Source organism: Pinus tabuliformis, chromosome X (assembly GCF_031772625.1).
Source record: "Pinus tabuliformis cultivar Carrire ecotype Pingquan chromosome X, CPIR1, whole genome shotgun sequence".
Taxonomy (NCBI): Eukaryota; Viridiplantae; Streptophyta; class Pinopsida; order Pinales; family Pinaceae; genus Pinus; species Pinus tabuliformis.
This window is the reverse complement of record NC_142308.1, coordinates 1,304,121,439-1,304,140,737: the sequence shown is the minus strand read 5'-3', so window position 1 is coordinate 1,304,140,737 and position 19,299 is coordinate 1,304,121,439. Positions and strand designations below refer to the sequence as shown.

Here is a 19,299-nt window from a genome sequence, read left to right as displayed (position 1 = left end):
AGCTTCAATGTTGATAATGGGTTCAATATGAAAATTAGATGAAACGAGGCCTTCATGTGTATTGTTGTGTACTAGGAGCATCCAGTTTGAAAATTTATGAAACGTGGTCCCTGGAGGAAGAGAGAAGGTTGTAGCCTTCTGTTGGTCGACGCCTATGTACTAGTAAACATATCGGCTAGTACAAGATCTAGGGGGTTGTAGCTCCCTTCCAGTAGAAGCTAGAGAATGAGAGAAGGTAGTAACCTTCTATAGGTAGAAGCCTACGTACTAGTATGTGTCTGCACCAGTACAATGTTGTAAACATATTTTCTTATTATTAAAAGAAGATTGAGACGACAACAGCAGGTGGTTTTCACCCACATTGGGTTCCCACCTTAAATCTTGGTGTTCATGTGTGTTGCTTATGTGTGATGGTTCATTATGTTATTAACTGCTCATAGTTACTGTTTAATGTTTAATAAAGCATCGATGCACAAATTAAAGATCAACATATGATGAATTAACGGAATCATTAGTTTGTTGGATATACGCTTGTTTCCTTAAACACAATTGTGTGTACACGCGGGTTACCTTCATTGAAGTAGCGTATATAATTTGATTATGAAAAGAAAAATATTATTGACTTGACTAATACTAATTCACCTCCCCCCACCCCCTCTCTTAGTATTATTTCCAAAAATTGGTATCATAGTAGGTCCTTTGGTAGAAGCTTGATCGCTTGAAGGAGATCCATAGAAAAATGGGAAAGAAGCTAAAGAAGAAAGAGCCTCAGAAGAAGAATACATCTCAAGGGAACTATGACAGTGGGAGAGTCGATTGGGGATTATGTGGAAACAACTCTTCATATTCATAATCACCTCAGAATGAAGATGAAAAAAAAAACTATCAGGTATGAATCTGTTATCCTCTGGTGATACATTTCTCTGTCCATTTGAAGATGATGAAAATGATAGTGAAACAACTGAATTTTCTCTTACAGGTGAGAGAGAAAGATATAAAATAAAGGAAAAATTTAAAAGGCTGACACACAAAATTAGAGATCAACAAGATCTATTGGACAAAAGGGAGTGTGCCTTCAAAGAAGAAGCTACCAAACTAAAAGCTCAACTAGAGGAAGAAAACAAGGAAAAGGAAGATCAATGTCAAAAGCTGCAGGATGAAGTGACATCATTAAGAAATGAAGTAAATAAAAGGAGCACAACAATCAAGAAACTCAAAGACAGATCCAGTTACTAAGAAGGTCTTGAAGCTAAGATCCTCTCTCTAAAAGAAGATCTTGAAAAATCAAATAAGCAAAATGAAGAACTACTCCAAGCTTCTTGAAGAACAAGAAAATGAAGTTCTTGAATTAAGGAAACATATGGAAGAAGGAATAAAAGCTGAAGAAATCATGAAGAAACAATATCTGGAAAAGGAAGAGAAATATCAAGTTGAGGTAAATATCCTAAAAGGTAAATTAGGAGAAAAGGATAGGCTTTTATGATTTCAAGATAGTACTAAGATTTTGGATGATATTCTCAGTAGTCAAAGGTTTCCTACCATCAAAACTGGTCTTGGTTTTCATGAAGGTGAATCTAGCTCACAAAGTGAGGCAAGGAACTCGAATGAAAAATCTGAAATGCTCAACAAGGAGATGAGAGGTCAATCCCATCAACAACCAAGGAAAGAAATTCTTCAAAGAAAATATTTTTCTCCTAACTATGGAAGTGATAGTCAGTTATTTCCTCAAATGAATAATGTTGAATGTTTTATATGTCATATTCTTGGACATGTTGCAGTGAAATGCAGAAATAGAATGGTTCAAGATCATCACACAGAAAGACCATCAACTTCCAAGTACTTTAAGGGATATTGTTTTTCTTGCAATATGTTTGGTCACAAAGCCATTGACTGCTATAGAAGAAATATGAAACATGTAAGATGTTATGCATGTAACAAGTTTGCACATATTACAAAAGGAATGTAGGAGAAAATTTCAGGAACCATACCAAAAAGAGAAAACATCATCACACTCGAAGATATGGAAGAAGAAAGAAGTACAATTAGAAAAATGTGGCATGGCACAATGTACAGACATGACAAACTTAGGGGAAGCTGAAAACATGAAACTTCAATGTTCTAAATCTCATACGCAAGTTTCATGACTACAAGTCGCGTATATATGCGAGTTCGAAGCTGCATAGTCGCGTATATGTAGTTTGAGAAAAATGTTGTGGGACAGTCTCAGAAAAACTGATGTGATATGATTTAGACAATTATTAGTTATCTTTTCTGTCGTAGATGACTACAATCTGTGGATGTTATTTAGAAGTGTTTTTATCGTCACAAGTTGTTGATAACTTGATGTATATCTGATTGATGATGATGCCTTGATACTTCTTACTGATATATGCAATATGACAGTGAATAGGTGGAACAGGTTCATGGGGAGAACATGCTATGCTTGTAACAAAGCATTGTTTGCATTATGTTTAGAAGTCTTTGGTACCTAATCAATGATGATGAGGCTTATGCTGCTAAAGTGTTTAATTGATACATCTTTCTATGTGATGGTTATGAGTTGCCCATGATGAAATCTCAGATGATACTTGTATTGATTGGGGTTACATAATTGTTATTCAGATCAGATTTATGGATGATTGTGGATGACTTTTTGATGATGTATACAATACATATATGTTTCTTACATGGTGATCTTCATAAGGACAAGGAGAAGTACAAAGCTTGAGTACACAACTTCATTATTTGATGATAATCCACTCATTTCTTTTATGTTGGTGTCATCATGCCTTCAAAAATGCATATGGTGTAGTTATGATTCAGGATTCCTATAGTTCTCACATCGTTGAGGATTGTTGTTGTTGATGGTATCAAGAAAGATGGACAAATGACCATGCACTCATGATTTGCTAGATACATAATTGATGGACACACATTATGTTGGATACATGGATGATTACTTAAGTTGCATATTGATAAATATTGTTGGTTGGCCAAGAGAATGGTGTTATTGCAAGTTGCATGAAGACATAGCTATTTGAAGACATGGCTTACTTAATCACATAATGATGATGAGTTCTTACCTTATGATGATAGGTTGATACTCACATATGTTGATTATCATGGTTGATGCTTATCAGATGTGGGATGTTCCCCAGTGATGATACATGGTTGATATATTGAAGGTTCTTGTGAAAATATCATGCAGTTCTTGATAATGATGTTATGATCATAGATGATGTCTATGGTGTTTTCACATACATATGATATGATGTAAATGATTTTGTGCTATTGCTTGGAGATATGACATATGCTTAGTTGATTCATGGAAGGTTATGATAAGGCTCTTTCTACTAAGGAAACGAAGCAAGTTGATCTTGATGAGATCAAGAGGATGAGTTGATATCTATATGCAGACATAACTTGTCACAGGTTGATGATAATTACATTGTCATATCTTGGGAACTAATGATGGACATATATAGGTTGTTGTTCTGGATGTTGTTGACAGATGCTTAAAGAGTAGATCATACATGGTGTATGATAGTTGTTGATGACTATCATGGTCTTGTTTAGATAATTGGTCTTTGTTATAAATTTCATATATATCATTCGATGTAAAAGTCATATAAAGACCCATGATGTAATAATTTGTCTTTGTCTGTTGTAGTCTTTTGATGAGTCCCTGATGTAATTTGTAACCCCACTATGCATGGGAAGGATGATGTAATAATTTATATATTTCAATCATGTATATCCCCACTTAGTTGGGAGGATGAGTCAAATTCAGTATATCCCCACTTGGTTGGGAGATTGATATATGTATGAGTCATTGGTGATAGGAAGTTCAAAGTCACTTAGTTGAGTTATAGAGTCATGTTATTCTTTTGGAAAATATTTGCAGACTCTGCATGTGCTCAGGGGGAGCATGGATGATATAATGCAGGGCAGCATATATAAAGGGGGAGTTCAATCAGAAAATTCAGCATGTATTCAGGGGGAGCATGACCAACATAATGTATGTCAAAGGAGGAGCATGACCTCAGAAAATTCAGCATGTATTCAGGGGGAGCATGACCAACATAATTTATGTCAAAGGAGGAGCATGACCCTTTGCCTTTGATATCAAAGGGGGAAAATATCCTGGTCTGCCCTTTGCCCTTGATGTTAAAGGGAGAGAGTATTTTGGTGTTGCTTGTTATCTCTAACAGTTTCTACAACTCGTGGTAATCAACACCAACATGGTTTCCATCAAGTCGAAAGGGAGAGATTGTTGGCATTATGATGCATGTGTTGTACTTGATGGCAGCCCATTTGTAGCAGAACAACTCACTTGTATATGGTAACTAGATGAATCTACAGAAGAGATATCGAATGTGACAGAATGCATGACAGTTGTGACAAAATGGAGGGTAGTTCAAAGCAATCAATTCAGAAGTAATGTCCAATGGCAACTCTCTTAGATGATAGGTCATAGTGCAACAGGTTAACAACAAAGAATTATAGATCAGACTACAAATAAGGAAGAAAGAGAGGTATACACAAGTTCACCTTGACCAAGTTGCGTATACACGCAGGTTCACTGACCACAAGTAGCGTATACGTACACATGCACTTTCACAGAAGGAAAAGCACATATACCTTGGAAGACTAAGTTTTTGGATCAAGGTATTTGGTCCATGGTATTTTGATCCATGGTATTGGTCCAAGGTATCTGGTCCGAGGTATTGACCCTAGGTATTTGGTCCAAGGTATTGGTCCTAAGTGGTTTTGGTCCATGGTATTGAGAAAGGCCTAAAACTATAAAAGGAGGAGAAGATCATTAGGCCATGAGTGCAAGTATTGAATATCTGATTAAGTGTGAGATCCAGTATGCAGGTTATCAGCTTATGGAGCTTTGTTTGATCTAAACCAAGGATGAACCTTAGCGGTTAATGGAGGATAAGATCTAATGATGGATCGGGATCTTAAGGCTTGAAATGAATTATCTTTATATGGTTTTATCATGTTTAATCTAGATTTTAATACTGACACATGTGTTGTTCTATAAATGTTATGATCTGGGTATGACTGAAGTCTAGAATAGCTGCAAAATTATGAATTAATATTCACAGACATATACGCTGGCTGGCTTTGATAAAAGCGCGTATAAATGCTAGTTCAACACATCTAATTAGCGTATACATTATGTAATATGATATTTGAAGTTACAAGTGGATCTGACTGTTGTTGCAGAATTCTGGGTTCTGCTCTATGGTATGGTGACTACAGTTTGATGATAGTATACTGAACGTTAAGATTGATTGATTGTGATTTGCTTCAGTGACGATGGGATTTCAGTGATTTAGTTATGGGTGATTCAGAAATTTATGATTGGTTTTCAATGATTGGTTTTCAGTGGTGATCGCATTGGAGGATTGAAGTGGAAGAGACATATAATAATGTGGACCTATGGCTATCGTGCATCAGACCCCGCCAAAAGAAAGCGCCGATATTGCAAACCAAGGGGACCTCTGATTGCCGATAAGGTGATTTGATCTGGACCGTCAGATCTCATCACTCCAGATCAATGGTTGCAAACACTGGGCGACTTGACTTCGGTGTATGATAAGCATGTCGATGGGAAAAGGTAAAAATCAATGTTTTCATGTGGTTTCATTGTGTTTCTATGTATTCATATGTTCCAATATATATGGACTGCAATGGTCTGTGATTGCGATATTACAATAAATCAATGGTAAGGGGTGATTGGATGGATCATTTTTGATCCATTTGGAGGTTTTAAGGCTGGATGCCTGTAAAATGCTTTCGATGCTTATATGTCGCATAGAATTTTAAAGGGTCATTAATAAGGGAAAGTTAAGTCCCGATAAGGTATATATGTTGTGTAGCCTTAGGGTTGCACCATTTTCTTTTAGCAACATTCGAACTTCCGTTTCCTTATCGATGGTTGCTGTGGCATAAGCTCCTACAAACTGTGATAGCTTCATGAAATTCTCTGATGGGTCAACAGGAGTGTCCTTCCACACAACATGCATTGGTTCATTCTCTAGAGTTGTAACACCTGCGGTGTCTAGTTTCCTTTTCTTCCTTTGTCTTTTAACTATAGCCTTATGAGTAGGATTGTAGAATATATATAATGGAGGTATCTCTTCAATTCTCAAGATAATTTCAGAAGTAGGAAAAGCAAGAATAACCTCAATATCTAGAGTATCTGTAGCCCCTTGCTCTATTGATTCTGGATTTTCTTTGTGTTGAGTGTGCTTGGGGGTTTGAAAATCAGATGCTTCCTCAATATTTGTGTCTGTTTGGAGCTTCTTATTGAAATGATCCCATTCTTGTTCTGGGTCAATGACTGGAACCTTACCCGCTTGAGATGAAGTAGAAGCAACGTCTACCTGCTTCTTTGCCAAGGCTTGCTTGGCCATTTCCTCATTACTTCTAGCTGTATCTTTCTCAGAGTCTTTATTTGTATTTCCTCCTCCATTCTGAGATTGTTTTCTTGAGTGTTCTGACTCATGAGTTGACTTCTCTTAGTTTTACTCATCATAATTTTCTTTTGAAATTCCCTCCAAGCTTATGCTAGGAGTTGGTTCTCTTATTGGTTCAATCTGTAATAGGTCCAATGGGACCTTTAACAATATCCTATCCTATATACATGAAAAGCATTAATATCTTCTAGGCTTAACTGTAATGATGTTGAATTTAGGACTTGTGAAAAAAAATTTGCTCCTTGAAAGAGGTCATCAAAGGCATCCCCTTCATGAGAAAACTATTTGACTTCAACCATAGTGGTAAATTATTTAGAAACCTGATTTCGATCATACTGTCTCCCTAGAACTGTGTCCAATTTCAGAGACATAATAATATCTACTTCTTTTACTGCATGCCCATAGTCATATATTATGAAAGCACCAGATTGTAATCGAAAGGCTAGCAAAATGGCCTTCTTCTGTTCTATCAAGCCTTTGGTTAAACCACCCTCCCCTATTGTCTGGTAAGTTATTTCTCTGGCCAATAGCTTGTCTGGGACATAATATTGAGGACATGCAGAGAAGCAATGCTCCAAAAAACTCTAATGTAAGTGGATGTATCTTCACTGAATCATCTAGCAACTGGCAAGATGTCTACTTTGGCCTCTTTAGAAAACCTAGGGGTTGTTCTATCAAAAACAATTTTATGAATAGGTGGCATAACACCCAGGCATATTTTGTAAAAATGGGGATGGAATTGAGAATCCCACAAAATTTTATTGTATACATGGATGGGAAGTGGGTTTTGTACAATCCACTTCCATCCCATGTTTGGAAAATGAGAACAAAAACAAATGGCATCCATAACAAAAGCACTCATAAAGAAAGGGGGAAAAAATCCTAAAGAAACACTTCTCTTCTGCCTATATTCCATAATGGATTTTGTTAAATTTTCTAATAAAATCTTACTCCATTTCATAATTTTTGTGTTAACTACCGCATCAATTAATGGGAGCCACTCCATTGAAAATTTGGTGCTATCGGCTTTAACAAACGACCTACACATCATCATTGCTGCGAAATTATGAGGGGAAGAGAGGGATGTTATTAGGTACATACCAGATTTATCCCATTTGAATTTGCCTCCACCTGACCTCCAGGTTTTTGTAACATCAAACGAATCCTTGTTCTCTTTAGGGAAATGCTCAAGGAACTCTTTTTTGTAGAGATTTTGAGGCTTTGGTAGCTAATACATTTGTCGCAGATTGTTTGGTGTGGACCCCATGATCTCTTTTCTCTTATTCTTGAAATTTCTGTCCGAGACATCTACATTGATGCAGGAGCATCCTGACACCTCAATGAAAGAAAATTAGGGAAAGAGGACAGGTGGACAACCACATGGACAGCCAGGCCAACCACAACTGAATTCTGTTCAAGAAACTAATTTTAGTTAAAAAAAATCAGTTACGACTGAGTGTATGTATAAAGAACTTAAAGATTCCTGAGTGAATCAAGAAGAAGACAAGAATAGGAAAACCCTGTGTGTGAGAGAGAGGACGAGATGTAGTTGCCTGGGAAATTCTGGGCTAAGGCTGAAATGCCTTAAAATTGTAATCTGGGTTGTAAATAATGAAAATGTGTTTTTGTGAATTTATACCGGAACGAGTGTTTGAGAATTTAGCTCTCTGTGTTTCTGTATTTTATTTTTGTTTGAATTGTTGGCGTTTTATGATGTCGGCCAATGCTGTGAAAGTTCCGGAGAGAAATATGGGGAAGGCAGTGGCGAAAGTTCTTCCCAAGACGGTTTCAACATAGAGTTGACTGAAAGCGTTGGCTCATCGAACACAGTGAAGCCATCGGACTTAAATTTAACGGGTTCTGATATCAAGGGTTTTGGAAGAGATGTTGAAGTGTCAGATGAGGATTTGGAAGGGAGTAAGTTTGATTGTAAAGGCGAGGGCCCTTCTCTGGAGGCAATGTGAGAGTTGCTGAAAAATGCTTCCAAGGACCTGGAAGAAGCGCGACAAAACAGCCCCATGTTTGAGGAAAAGGCCCAGACGATTTTCGAGGCAGCGATTGCTGCGAGAGACAAGGCCGTAGAAGCCTGGCACGAGTTGAGGAAATGCGAGGCTATGCTTGCAAATTGTGAGGCAGATTTGCTACACATCCAGAAGTCAAAGCTGGAGGAGCAAGCAAGGGCAGAGTTTCTGAATGGAAATGCAATAATGGCAGAAATGAAGGCGGCACAAGCAGATGAAGATGTTGCAAATGTAATGGCTTTGGCAGAGGAGGCAGTTGTTTTGGAAGTCGAGATTGCTCAGCGTATAAGTGACGTAGAGATTTCCCTACAGACAGCAGAAAAATGCTTCGTGGAGAGTGGTCAAAATACATCGCTTACTGTTACTAACATTGCAGACAAGCGGAATTTTCAAGCTGTGAAGCCTGCGGAAGTTCTGGTTTCCAATTTGGACGCTGATCCAGTGCATACAGAAGGATCTGTTGGAGTCCCTGGAAGGCTTCATGGGCCCATAACCTACAGGTCCCAGGATCGAGCGGGTAAAAATTCTGAAAATGAAGATCACCAGACTTCGTTTTCATCAAGTGGTATCAGAGCGGGAAAGATTTCCTGCGGAGAGGAAGAAAGGAGGTACGAAGAAAAAAGAGGTACATTTTGTTGAAGAAGGTGAGAAGATTGCAGCAAACCTAGAGTAGGAGTGCTCAATTGGTTCGAGAGGAGAGAACCACGGAGATGCCGAGAGGACTAAGCTCAGCGGAGAAGCTTGGTAGGGCATCTGGGTAGCAGGGAGGACTTGCTATTGTAGAGGTTTGGTTGTAGCTCACAGAAGGCAGTTCCACTGACGAAGAGAAACAGTGGATAGAATTGCGAATTGTGAAGGAAACTCATATGACCAGGAGGTCATAATTTTGTACCTCGGGAGCATATGACTAGGAGGTCATAATTTTTGTACCTCGGGAGTCTGATGCAGGAGCATCCTGACACCTCAATGAAAGAAAATTAGGGAAAGAGGACAGGTGGACAACCACATGGACAGCCAGGCCAACCACAACTGAATTCTGTTCAAGAAACTAATTTTAGTTAAAAAAAATCAGTTACGACTGAGTGTATGTATAAAGAACTTAAAGATTCCTGAGTGAATCAAGAAGAAGACAAGAATAGGAAAACCCTGTGCGTGAGAGAGAGGACGAGATGTAGTTGCCTGGGAAATTCTGGGCTAAGGCTGAAATGCCTTAAAATTGTAATCTGGGTTGTAAATAATGAAAATGTGTTTTTGTGAATTTATACCGGAACGAGTGTTTGAGAATTTAGCTCTCTGTGTTTCTGTATTTTATTTTTGTTTGAATTGTTGGCGTTTTATGATGTCGGCCAATGCTGTGAAAGTTCCAGAGAGAAATCTGGGGAAGGCAGTGGCGAAAGTTCTTCCCAAGACGGTTTCGGCATAGAGTTGACTGAAAGCGTTGGCTCATCGAACACAGTGAAGCCATCAGACTTAAATTTAACGGGTTCTGATATCAAGGGTTTTGGAAGAGATGTTGAAGTGTCAGATGAGGATTTGGAAGGGAGTAAGTTTGATTGTAAAGGCGAGGGCCCTTCTCTGGAGGCAATGTGAGAGTTGCTGAAAAATGCTTCCAAGGACCTGGAAGAAGCGCGACAAAACAGCCCCATGTTTGAGGAAAAGGCCCAGACGATTTTCGAGGCAGCGATTGCTGCGAGAGACAAGGCCGTAGAAGCCTGGCACGAGTTGAGGAAATGCGAGGCTATGCTTGCAAATTGTGAGGCAGAGTTTCTACACATCTAGAAGTCAAAGCTGGAGGAGCAAGCAAGGGCAGAGTTTCTGAATGGAAATGCAATAATGGCAGAAACGAAGGCGGCACAAGCACATGAAGATGTTGCAAATGTAATGGCTTTGGCAGAGGAGGCAGTTGTTTTGGAAGTCGAGATTGCTCAGCGTATAAGTGACGTAGAGATTTCCCTACAGACAGCAGAAAAATGCTTCGTGGAGAGTGGTCAAAATACATCGCTTACTGTTACTAACATTGCAGACAAGCGGAATTTTCAAGCTGTGAAGCCTGCGGAAGTTCTGGTTTCCAATTTGGACGCTGATCCAGTGCATACAGAAGGATCTGTTGGAGTCCCTGGAAGGCTTCATGGGCCCATAACCCACAGGTCCCAGGATCGAGCAGGTAAAAATTCTGAAAATGAAGATCACCAGACTTCGTTTTCATCATACATCATCAATTAACCATTTTACCATATCTGTGTATGGTAATATCTTATGTCTCGTAGCTATTTGGTGAAAAAATGAACATGTTTCTTCAAAATAGGAGGCGTCAGATGATTCTTAGGCATCAGTCGTGGCCTTTGTTACTAATGGCCTGGGCTTCTCTACTTATAGTAGGTTATACATAGCTTCCCATGATGCGGTTCCTCCGTCTTTGTTGCAGGTGGTATCAGAGAAAAGTGGTAACATATCCAATTTCTCTGATGCAGAAGATTTTCCTTCTTTGCCATTTTTTCCAACGTTGTTTTCTTCGGAGGTTCCATGAAATGGAGCAATGGAAATTATCGGATAAACACAAAGTGAAAATGATAGTGAGAATTCAATGATACAGTTAACTCCGAAAGGTGACAAGAAAGGAAATTTTATTCAAAAATGTAGATGAAAGATATCAAATCAAGTCGAGCCATTTTAAACATAAATTCCATTAAAAATTATTAAGTACACACTAAGATCTTTTATCATGGCCTTTATTACTCATTTAAGCCATCGCATCGGAAACAGGAAAGGAAAAACTTTAAGGTGACGAGTTTAAAGTGTGAAATGTTGATTATGCGATTGTGATAAGATTATCGCAATATCGCATTTTCGATTGTGTGTTTTTTGGAGTTGTTTAGAATTCCATGAGATGCGAGGTGCGCGACATACCTTTTATCGTTTAAAGTGCATTTTTATTAAATGAATATTTATTGCGTAAAGTGACCTTTTACTAAGTACCGACCTTTAGGACAGTTTATAATATTTATCGCATACTTTCATCGGGTCCGGGTTATATCGCGTTTTGCAAACTTTTCATAGCTCACAATATTGGCCTTTAAGTAGAGTGTTGCGATGCGATAAGTGTTGCCTTGCTATGCCGCAATATCGCAATTCGCATATTCCAAAAGGCTTTGTTAGTTGTGCTTTTCGTGAATGTCGATGTGTGATTGCGATAGGCACTTTATTCAACAAGAAATACCTTAGGTATTATTTTTAAATGGAAAGTTCAATGATATCCTAAGTTTATTACGATTATCCCTTTCATCACAATTCGTGAATCCTGATTGTTAATTAACCTTTGACACACATGATCCAACGATATGCGATAAAGCAAGAATTGCTTAGTTATAAAGGGATTTGACTTGATATCTTATATTATTTAACAATTTATTTCTAATAATGTAAAAAGAAAGCGCTTAAGTGCTAGTTTTTTTTTGGACGATATTTTATAAAGGGTCCCCATTTATTAATAGAATATAAACTATTAAATCAATAAATGGGGGTGTTGTTGAACAATACAACAGAAGGTTAGTTCTACAATAATGCTAGAGTTTTATAAATGCATGCAAGGACTTGTTGACTTCTATTGATTTCCATCATCAATGACACACAGGGCTAGCTTCAACAATGTTAGACATGACATCATATTGACATCAATGAAAACCTTATCCAACAATAAAATGTGTTTAACATTTCCAATTTGATGACTATTCCTGGATCTGCTTCTTTACTGGAATGGATTTCCTGCTGCACAAGAATAATGTTATCCATAATTTTTCTTTGTTGAACGAAGCCTCCTTGGTTCTCTGAGATAATCTCAGGTTATCTTCAATCTAGTCACTATAATTTTTGTGAGAATTTTTTAGGAAGCATTACAAAGGGAGACATGTCTAAATCTAGAGAAGTTCAAAGGATTCAACTCTTTGGGGATAAGTGCAAGAAAGAAAGAGTTTATGCTACCCCCAATCTTTTCTTTCCTTTGTGTTCCATTTAACATTCTCAACAAATATTTTTTAATCATAAGCCATAAGGCTTTTTAAAAGAATACAAAGAATCCATTTAGGCTAGGTGTCTTGTTGAGGTTAGAGACCATATTGCATCCATAACCTCTGATTCCTTTATTTCTTTGATTAGTTTTTCATTGGATGATTATGAGAAAACAAAGGGAACACATTGAAGAAACTCCTAATATTTTTCCATATATGTGCCCTTATTTTCTTTATAAAGGGTCAAGAAGCGAAAAAAGCCTTTCTGCTCAATATATGCAAAGTATGTTAGTTTTAGCCTTTCATCGGTGGCTATCTTCTTTAATCGGTTTTTCATCTCCCTAGAATTGTATTTATTATGAAAAAATGTAGTGTTTTGATCTCCTTATTACAACCATAAACTCTAGGATTTCAACCTCCATAATTCTTCTTCTTGTCTACTTGTTGAATATATTTATCTTGTTAGATCCTTCTCTTTATCCAGATGCCAGGCCTCCACCTTTCTCCTTCCAATCAAAATTTGATGACTTTAAATTTATTTAATTAGTTAAAGTCTCTTTTTCACAGGGGGTTGATAATTATATTTTTCCAACTTCCTTAATGCTTGCTTCACCGATCTCATATTTGATTTCTACATAAAGGTGGGTGATCCAATCACTTGAATTTTCCATGCTTTCTTAAATTTTGTATGACTCCTTCCTCCTTTAGCCATCCTGGTTTAAATCAAAATGGGTTGGACCAAGGTCTTCCACATGATCAAGCAACAATGAGATAGGTCTATGGTTTATCTCACCTTGTGCCAAGATTGAAGAGCAACAACCTATCCCTTTTGGAATCCAGCCATTGTGCATTAGAAAGCAATCTAATCATGCTACAATATGGCTCCATGTGCTCCTTCGATTGGTCCACGAGTATCATCCCCTTTTAGGAGGTATGTCCACTAGATCTCATTTACTTATTAAATATTTTATTCTCTGTATGAATGGCTCATGTACAAGATTTCCCCCTATCTTCTCCATGGATAAGAGGATGGTATTAAGTCACAACCTATGATGCTTTTGTTGTGCCATGATATCTCCTTGAGTGAGATCACTAAATCCCATTATTCCACCTTTTCCCCATATAACACAAGGGCATAGACATTGATAACGGGGATATGCTCCTCTGTATATTTTCTTTCTAAGAGAAATGCTATCCAAAATTGAGGCTTCAAATTATCGACTAATTTAAAGAGAGAATCTGACACTTAACTTTTGTATTTAAGAATATAGGATATAGAGATAAGGATATTAAGAAAGCTATAAGAAACGTTGTTAAGGAAAGTTCCTCTCTAAAGGCCCTCAAGATCATCGTGGTAACGTGTTCATACCATTCATTAAAGGATTTATAGATAATATTGCAAAGAATTTGGGGAAGAAGGACATATTCACTCAGTTTACAACATCAGGAATGATTAGGCAAAGAATAAGGTCTCTCAAGGATAGCATTTATCAACAACAACTTAAAGGGGTTTATAAGATTGATTTTTCTTGTGGTAAGACTTATATTGGAGAGATGAGATGCTCATTGTAGAAAAGACTAAAAGAGCGCAGAGCCGATATTAAGAATGAAAGATCACACTCTTCAACTCTCACAGAGCACTCCTCGAAGACCAAGCATCATGTTTGTTTAGAAAGTGCCAAGAATATCGCCAAAGAGGAACACCATCAAAAGATAAAAATCATAGAAGCGCTTGAAATTATGAAGTATCCACACAATCTCAATAGAGATGAGGAAGACGACATTAGTGGAAATTGGATTTCTCTAATCAAACATATTAATTATTTTGGTTCTGCTTCCCAAGGTATGGTATCCTAGGTATAATTTTCTATCCTTTACCTTTTTACATTTCTTAGGATTAAACTATATTATATTGGATTTAATTAACAATTCCAAACCTTTGCTTTAGGCTCTATTTTAGTGATTAAATAAAATAAATATTTATTATGAATATTAAATTAATTAATTATTATTAATAATGTTTATTTATGCATAATAATTATTATTTATTACATAAACATATGAGCAGCATCAATATGCTTACAATGAGATGCTGACGATTTAGAACACTAAGCTGCCTCATGGATAGGGGGCGCGCTCTGCAGCTGCCCGTGAAGGTTTCGGTTAGGGCTTTCTGAAAACCCTTCCTCTATCGCCCGAAGACTAACCGCCCACCTGATCTGCCTGTAACCTGGCCCGACTTTTCAGGCCTCATCTGTCGTTTTCAAAATGGCCCCAGATACTGTCGGTGATGTAATGGAAACGAAGGAGGAGGTTTACTATTCAGAAGACCCGCTTTCTTCACAGGTTATTTTTGATCGCCCTTCTTTCATTTTGTTGTCTGCTGGCTCTAGCCATTCACCGCATTCTGCGCCGCATCCCTCCCCGGTGGTTACTATCCTAGCCCCCCCCCCTCTTGCCTGCCTGAAGGAACCTCCCCTCTCGAGCCCCCTGGCTTGGATCTCCCTCCTCTGTCACCGGGGACCCTCCGTTTCCTGTCGACTGTCATCCCACCGTCGCCTCCCTTTGATTCACACCCTCCATCCTCCTCGTACCCGGCTTCAACATCTGTTGGACTACCTCTTTCGTCGGTGGTCGGACCCTCTGCTCTCCTCCACTCACCCTCGGGTTGCTTTGAGACCCCTGCATTCAGAGTCAATTCATCAAAGGCGACTCCCTTGGAATGCTCCCCGGACCCCTTGGTGGATCACCCTTCAGCTCTGCGTTCGGGTAAGAAAAGAACTAAGTGTGTTAAAGCTACATCCAGGGACATTTCTATTCGGTTTGGAGAGACATCAGCTATTGGGGAGGCAGCCAAAATGGCGAATACCATTCTCGTTGGACATGTTCAAGGGCGTGCTTATTCAGCGACCCGGCTCACCCTTTGGGTGAAGGAGATTTGGGGAGGGGTTCTGAAAGAACTCCCTGAAGTACAAGTTCTACCCCGAGGCTGGTTCGCCCTACACTTTGCTAAGGAAAACTACACGGACCTGGTATTAGCTAGATACTGGCACATCGAGATGGCGCCGGTGCTGTTAAAAAGATGGAGCCCTCTCTTCGACCCTGAACGAGAATAGATTGGGGCAGGGCCATTATGGGTTCGTCTACCTGGGCTCCCCCTCCAATACCGGAGCGAAGAAGTCTTCATTCGCATCGGGAATGCCCTGGGAACATACCTCGACCATGATTGTACCTTCGTGGAATCCAGGAACAGAACGCTTGCTCGCATCCTTGTACACCTAGACACTCGTGAAGGCCTGAAGGAAAAGATCACATTACACTGGGGCATATTAACTCGGGTACATATCCTAGACTACAAAGGGGTACCTTTCAGATGCCGCCGCTGTCATAGGGTGGGTCATATATTCAAGGATTTCCCTCTCAACAAGAGAACCGATGAAGCACTTGTGCCTTCTACCATTCCATCAAGGACTATATCACCGGCCGCTCAACGCATTCCGGTCTCGGGCATTCCCTTCAGCACTCCACTACAGGCACCGGGAGCTGCTCCATGTCATGCATCTACTCCGGTCACCAGATCTCGGGCAGCCTCAGCAGCTACATCCACTCCGGGTACATCACTTTTCCCTCCTTTGTCTATTTTCACTACTGCTCCCACTTCACTCTCTCCCTCATTGTATGTTGCATACTGCACTATGCCCTCCTCCCCGGTTATTGCTCCTTCCTCTCCATCATCTCATAAGCTCCCGTCGCCATCATCTTCTCCCTCATCATCCCGGGGCTGTAAACACACCTATAATCTGCGTCCTCGTACTCACACCCTGGGAACTCATATGAAAATTGTCGGTCTGGGTATCACATCATCCGGGTTGACCCCCTTGTCTGCTCGAGGGAGAAAATCAGACCTTACAAAAGCTATCAGGAGAGTGGAAGCTGAGGTTGCTTCTGGGCGACAATCCACCATTGTTGGGGTACTTAGAGCGAAGAATACCCCTGGCAATCTTCCTCCATGAAGCTCCTCTCTTTCAACTGCAGAGGCTTGGCTAGTTCCTCCAAGAAACTAGCCCTGAAAAGACTGATTGAATCATCTCCTGTTGACATTATTCTCCTCCAGGAAACCCTTGGCCTTGCGGACTCCATATCTGCCTCTCTATCCTCCATCACCCCGGGATGGCATTTCACGGCGATGGACTCCTCGGGTAGATCGGGGGGCCTAGCGATTGGTTTTAACCCTGCTTCTATTAGGGCTCATGGTTCATGGGGGGGACCTGGATTCTTGGGACTTGACCTCTTCTCGGCTGATCTGGGTATCAATCTCAGGGTTATCAACATATATGGACCCTACCATCAAAGAGAATCCTTCTAGAATCACCTTTTGAGCTTATCTATCCTCTCAGCCGAGAACTCCATCCTAGGGGGCGATCTAAATTTCTCCCTGGGTTATAGCGAATCCTGGGGATCCACGGCACAAATTGACTCGATCACCGGGTTTATGACCGACCTCCTGGAACGTCATGATCTGATCGATTTTCCCATGAACAAACCTTTCCCTACCTGGAGGAACAGAAGAATTGGTGAAGCTGCCCTGGCGCGAAGACTCGATAGATTCATTATGAAAGGCACTCTATTTCAACAGCTTCATCACTACAAACAATGGGTTGGTTCCGGGGGAATATCTGACCACTATCCTATCTATCTGGAGATTACGGGGCCAAACAAAAAACCAAAAGCCCCCTTCAAGTTCAACCATGGCTGGTTACAGGATCCCTCCTACATCAAGCTCGTTAAGGACTTCTGGATCCACAATCCGATTGATAGAACAGACACTCTGGCAAAAGGCTTCTGCATGAACCTATCGCAGCTCAAGCATCACACTATCGAATGGGCCAGAGAAAAACACCAAAAGGAGAACTCAGCTCTTATGCTCATAGAATCTGAATTATCCTCACTTTCAGATGAAAGAGGTCTGGGCTTTACCACAGCTGTAGATAAAGCCCACTTGGTGGAACTTGAAAATCAGAAGCAAAAAATATTAAGGGAGCGAGAAGAATCTATTCGACTTCGCAGCAGAGCAACATGGCTTAAGTCCGGAGATGACAATACTCGCTTCTTTCACAATTATGCTAAAGGCAGGAAGGTTAAAAATACTATATGGAACCTCCCTCTGCCAGAGGGTGGAGTGGTAGACACTTTCTCCAAGCTCTCATAGCTGGGATCATCCCACTTCAGGAACCTCTACAAGCAACCCCCGGGCTCTACTATTGCAGATATCATCAACATTGTTGGTCATTTCCCCAGGTTTGTAAATGAAGAAGAAGCTGAGAACCTTTTTGATCCAGTGACTCCTGAGGAACTTGAAAACACCATAAAATGGTTCAAGAAGGATCGCAGCCCGGGGCCGGACGGATGGACCATCAAATTTTACATTGCCTTCTATGAGCTGATCAGTAATGATCTACTAAGGGTTGTAGAGGAATGTCGGGTGTTCGGGACCCTGTACAATGCCATCAATTCAACTTTCATAGCTCTGATCCCCAAATATGATACTCCTTCCTCACTTGATGATTACCGCCCCATCTCCCTCTGCAACGTGCTCTACAAGATCATTTCCAAAATCATTTCAAATCGCATCTGTCCTATTCTATCCCGTCATATCGCTCCTCAACAATTTTCTTTCCTGGAACAACGTCAGATTCATGAATCCATTGGTGCTGCACAAGAAGCCTTTCACACTATCTGGACCAAGCATCACAAAGCCATCATCTTAAAGATTGATTTAGCCAAGACATTTGACCGGGTAAGTTGGCTCTATCTCAAGATGCTTCTCATCCACCTGGGGTTCCCTCATAATTTCATCACTTGGATTATGGCTTGCATCACCACTCCCACCTTCAGTGTTCTGATTAATGGATCTGCATCCCAGTTTTTTCATTCTGAACGTGGTCTTAGACAGGGTTGTCCTCTGTCTCCCCTTCTTTTCCTAATTGTCATGGATGGACTGAGCCGCCTAATAAACTCTGCTAAGAGAAATGGGAATTTTAGTGGACTCAAAATAATAGACGACTGCTTCCTCACCCACCTTCTTTTTGTGGATGACGTCATGATCTTCCTTGATGGCAGTATTCGAGACTCCCGTTCTTTCTCGAACATTATCACTCTTTTCTCATCCGCCACGGGGATGCTTGCCAACCATTCAAAATCCTCCATTATTCTCTCCAGAACTTCTATCCATGAATCCCTCCTGGCCCAACAACTGTTTCCTTACAGCATCCATCCCTTAGACCTCGGCCTTAAATATTTGGGGTTCTGGATCAAGCCTATCAGCTCAAAGATTGCGGATTGGGTCTGGCTAGTCGCAAAATTGGAGAAGCGCCTCAATATCTGGAGCCATCTATATCTCTCAAGAGCAGGCAGACTCGTTCTGGTAAAAGTTGTCCTGGAAGCTACCCCGGTCTTTTGAATGGCATTAGCCTGGATCCCGCGTAGCATCTTGACCAGGCTACAACAAACTTGCAATAGATACCTGTGGAATGGGAATAAGGAAAAGCGCATATTTGCTTGGGTTGGATGGAAGAAGATCGCTACTCCAAAGAAATGGGGTGGATGGGGTCTAAAAGATCTCCCTACTTTCGCGCAAGCCCTTGCGGCTAAAATGGGTTGGACCTTACTCACTGGGAACAACCTCTGGACCAATATCTCTTATCACAAATATATCTGGCCTCTCCATATCTTGGATTGGATTCGCCTCCCTACCTGGCCTAAATCTGGTATATCATCCGTTTG

At 40.1% G+C, this 19,299-nt stretch overlaps 1 protein-coding gene across 1 annotated transcript; it reads left to right on the top strand.

Moving 5' to 3' along the window:
- The first annotated feature begins 17,008 nt into the window (after positions 1-17,008).
- LOC149144835 (uncharacterized) lies at positions 17,009-17,725 on the top strand. The gene has a single exon (XM_089452282.1). It carries the CDS (start codon positions 17,009-17,011, stop codon positions 17,723-17,725), a length of 717 nt encoding a protein of 238 aa, XP_089308408.1.
- Positions 17,726-19,299: the final 1,574 nt, after the last annotated feature.

What these genes read in the sequence shown, in the direction of transcription:
- LOC149144835 (XM_089452282.1), top strand. Translation starts at nt 17,009, where the DNA reads ATGACCGACCTCCTGGAACGTCATGATCTGATCGATTTTCCCATGAAC.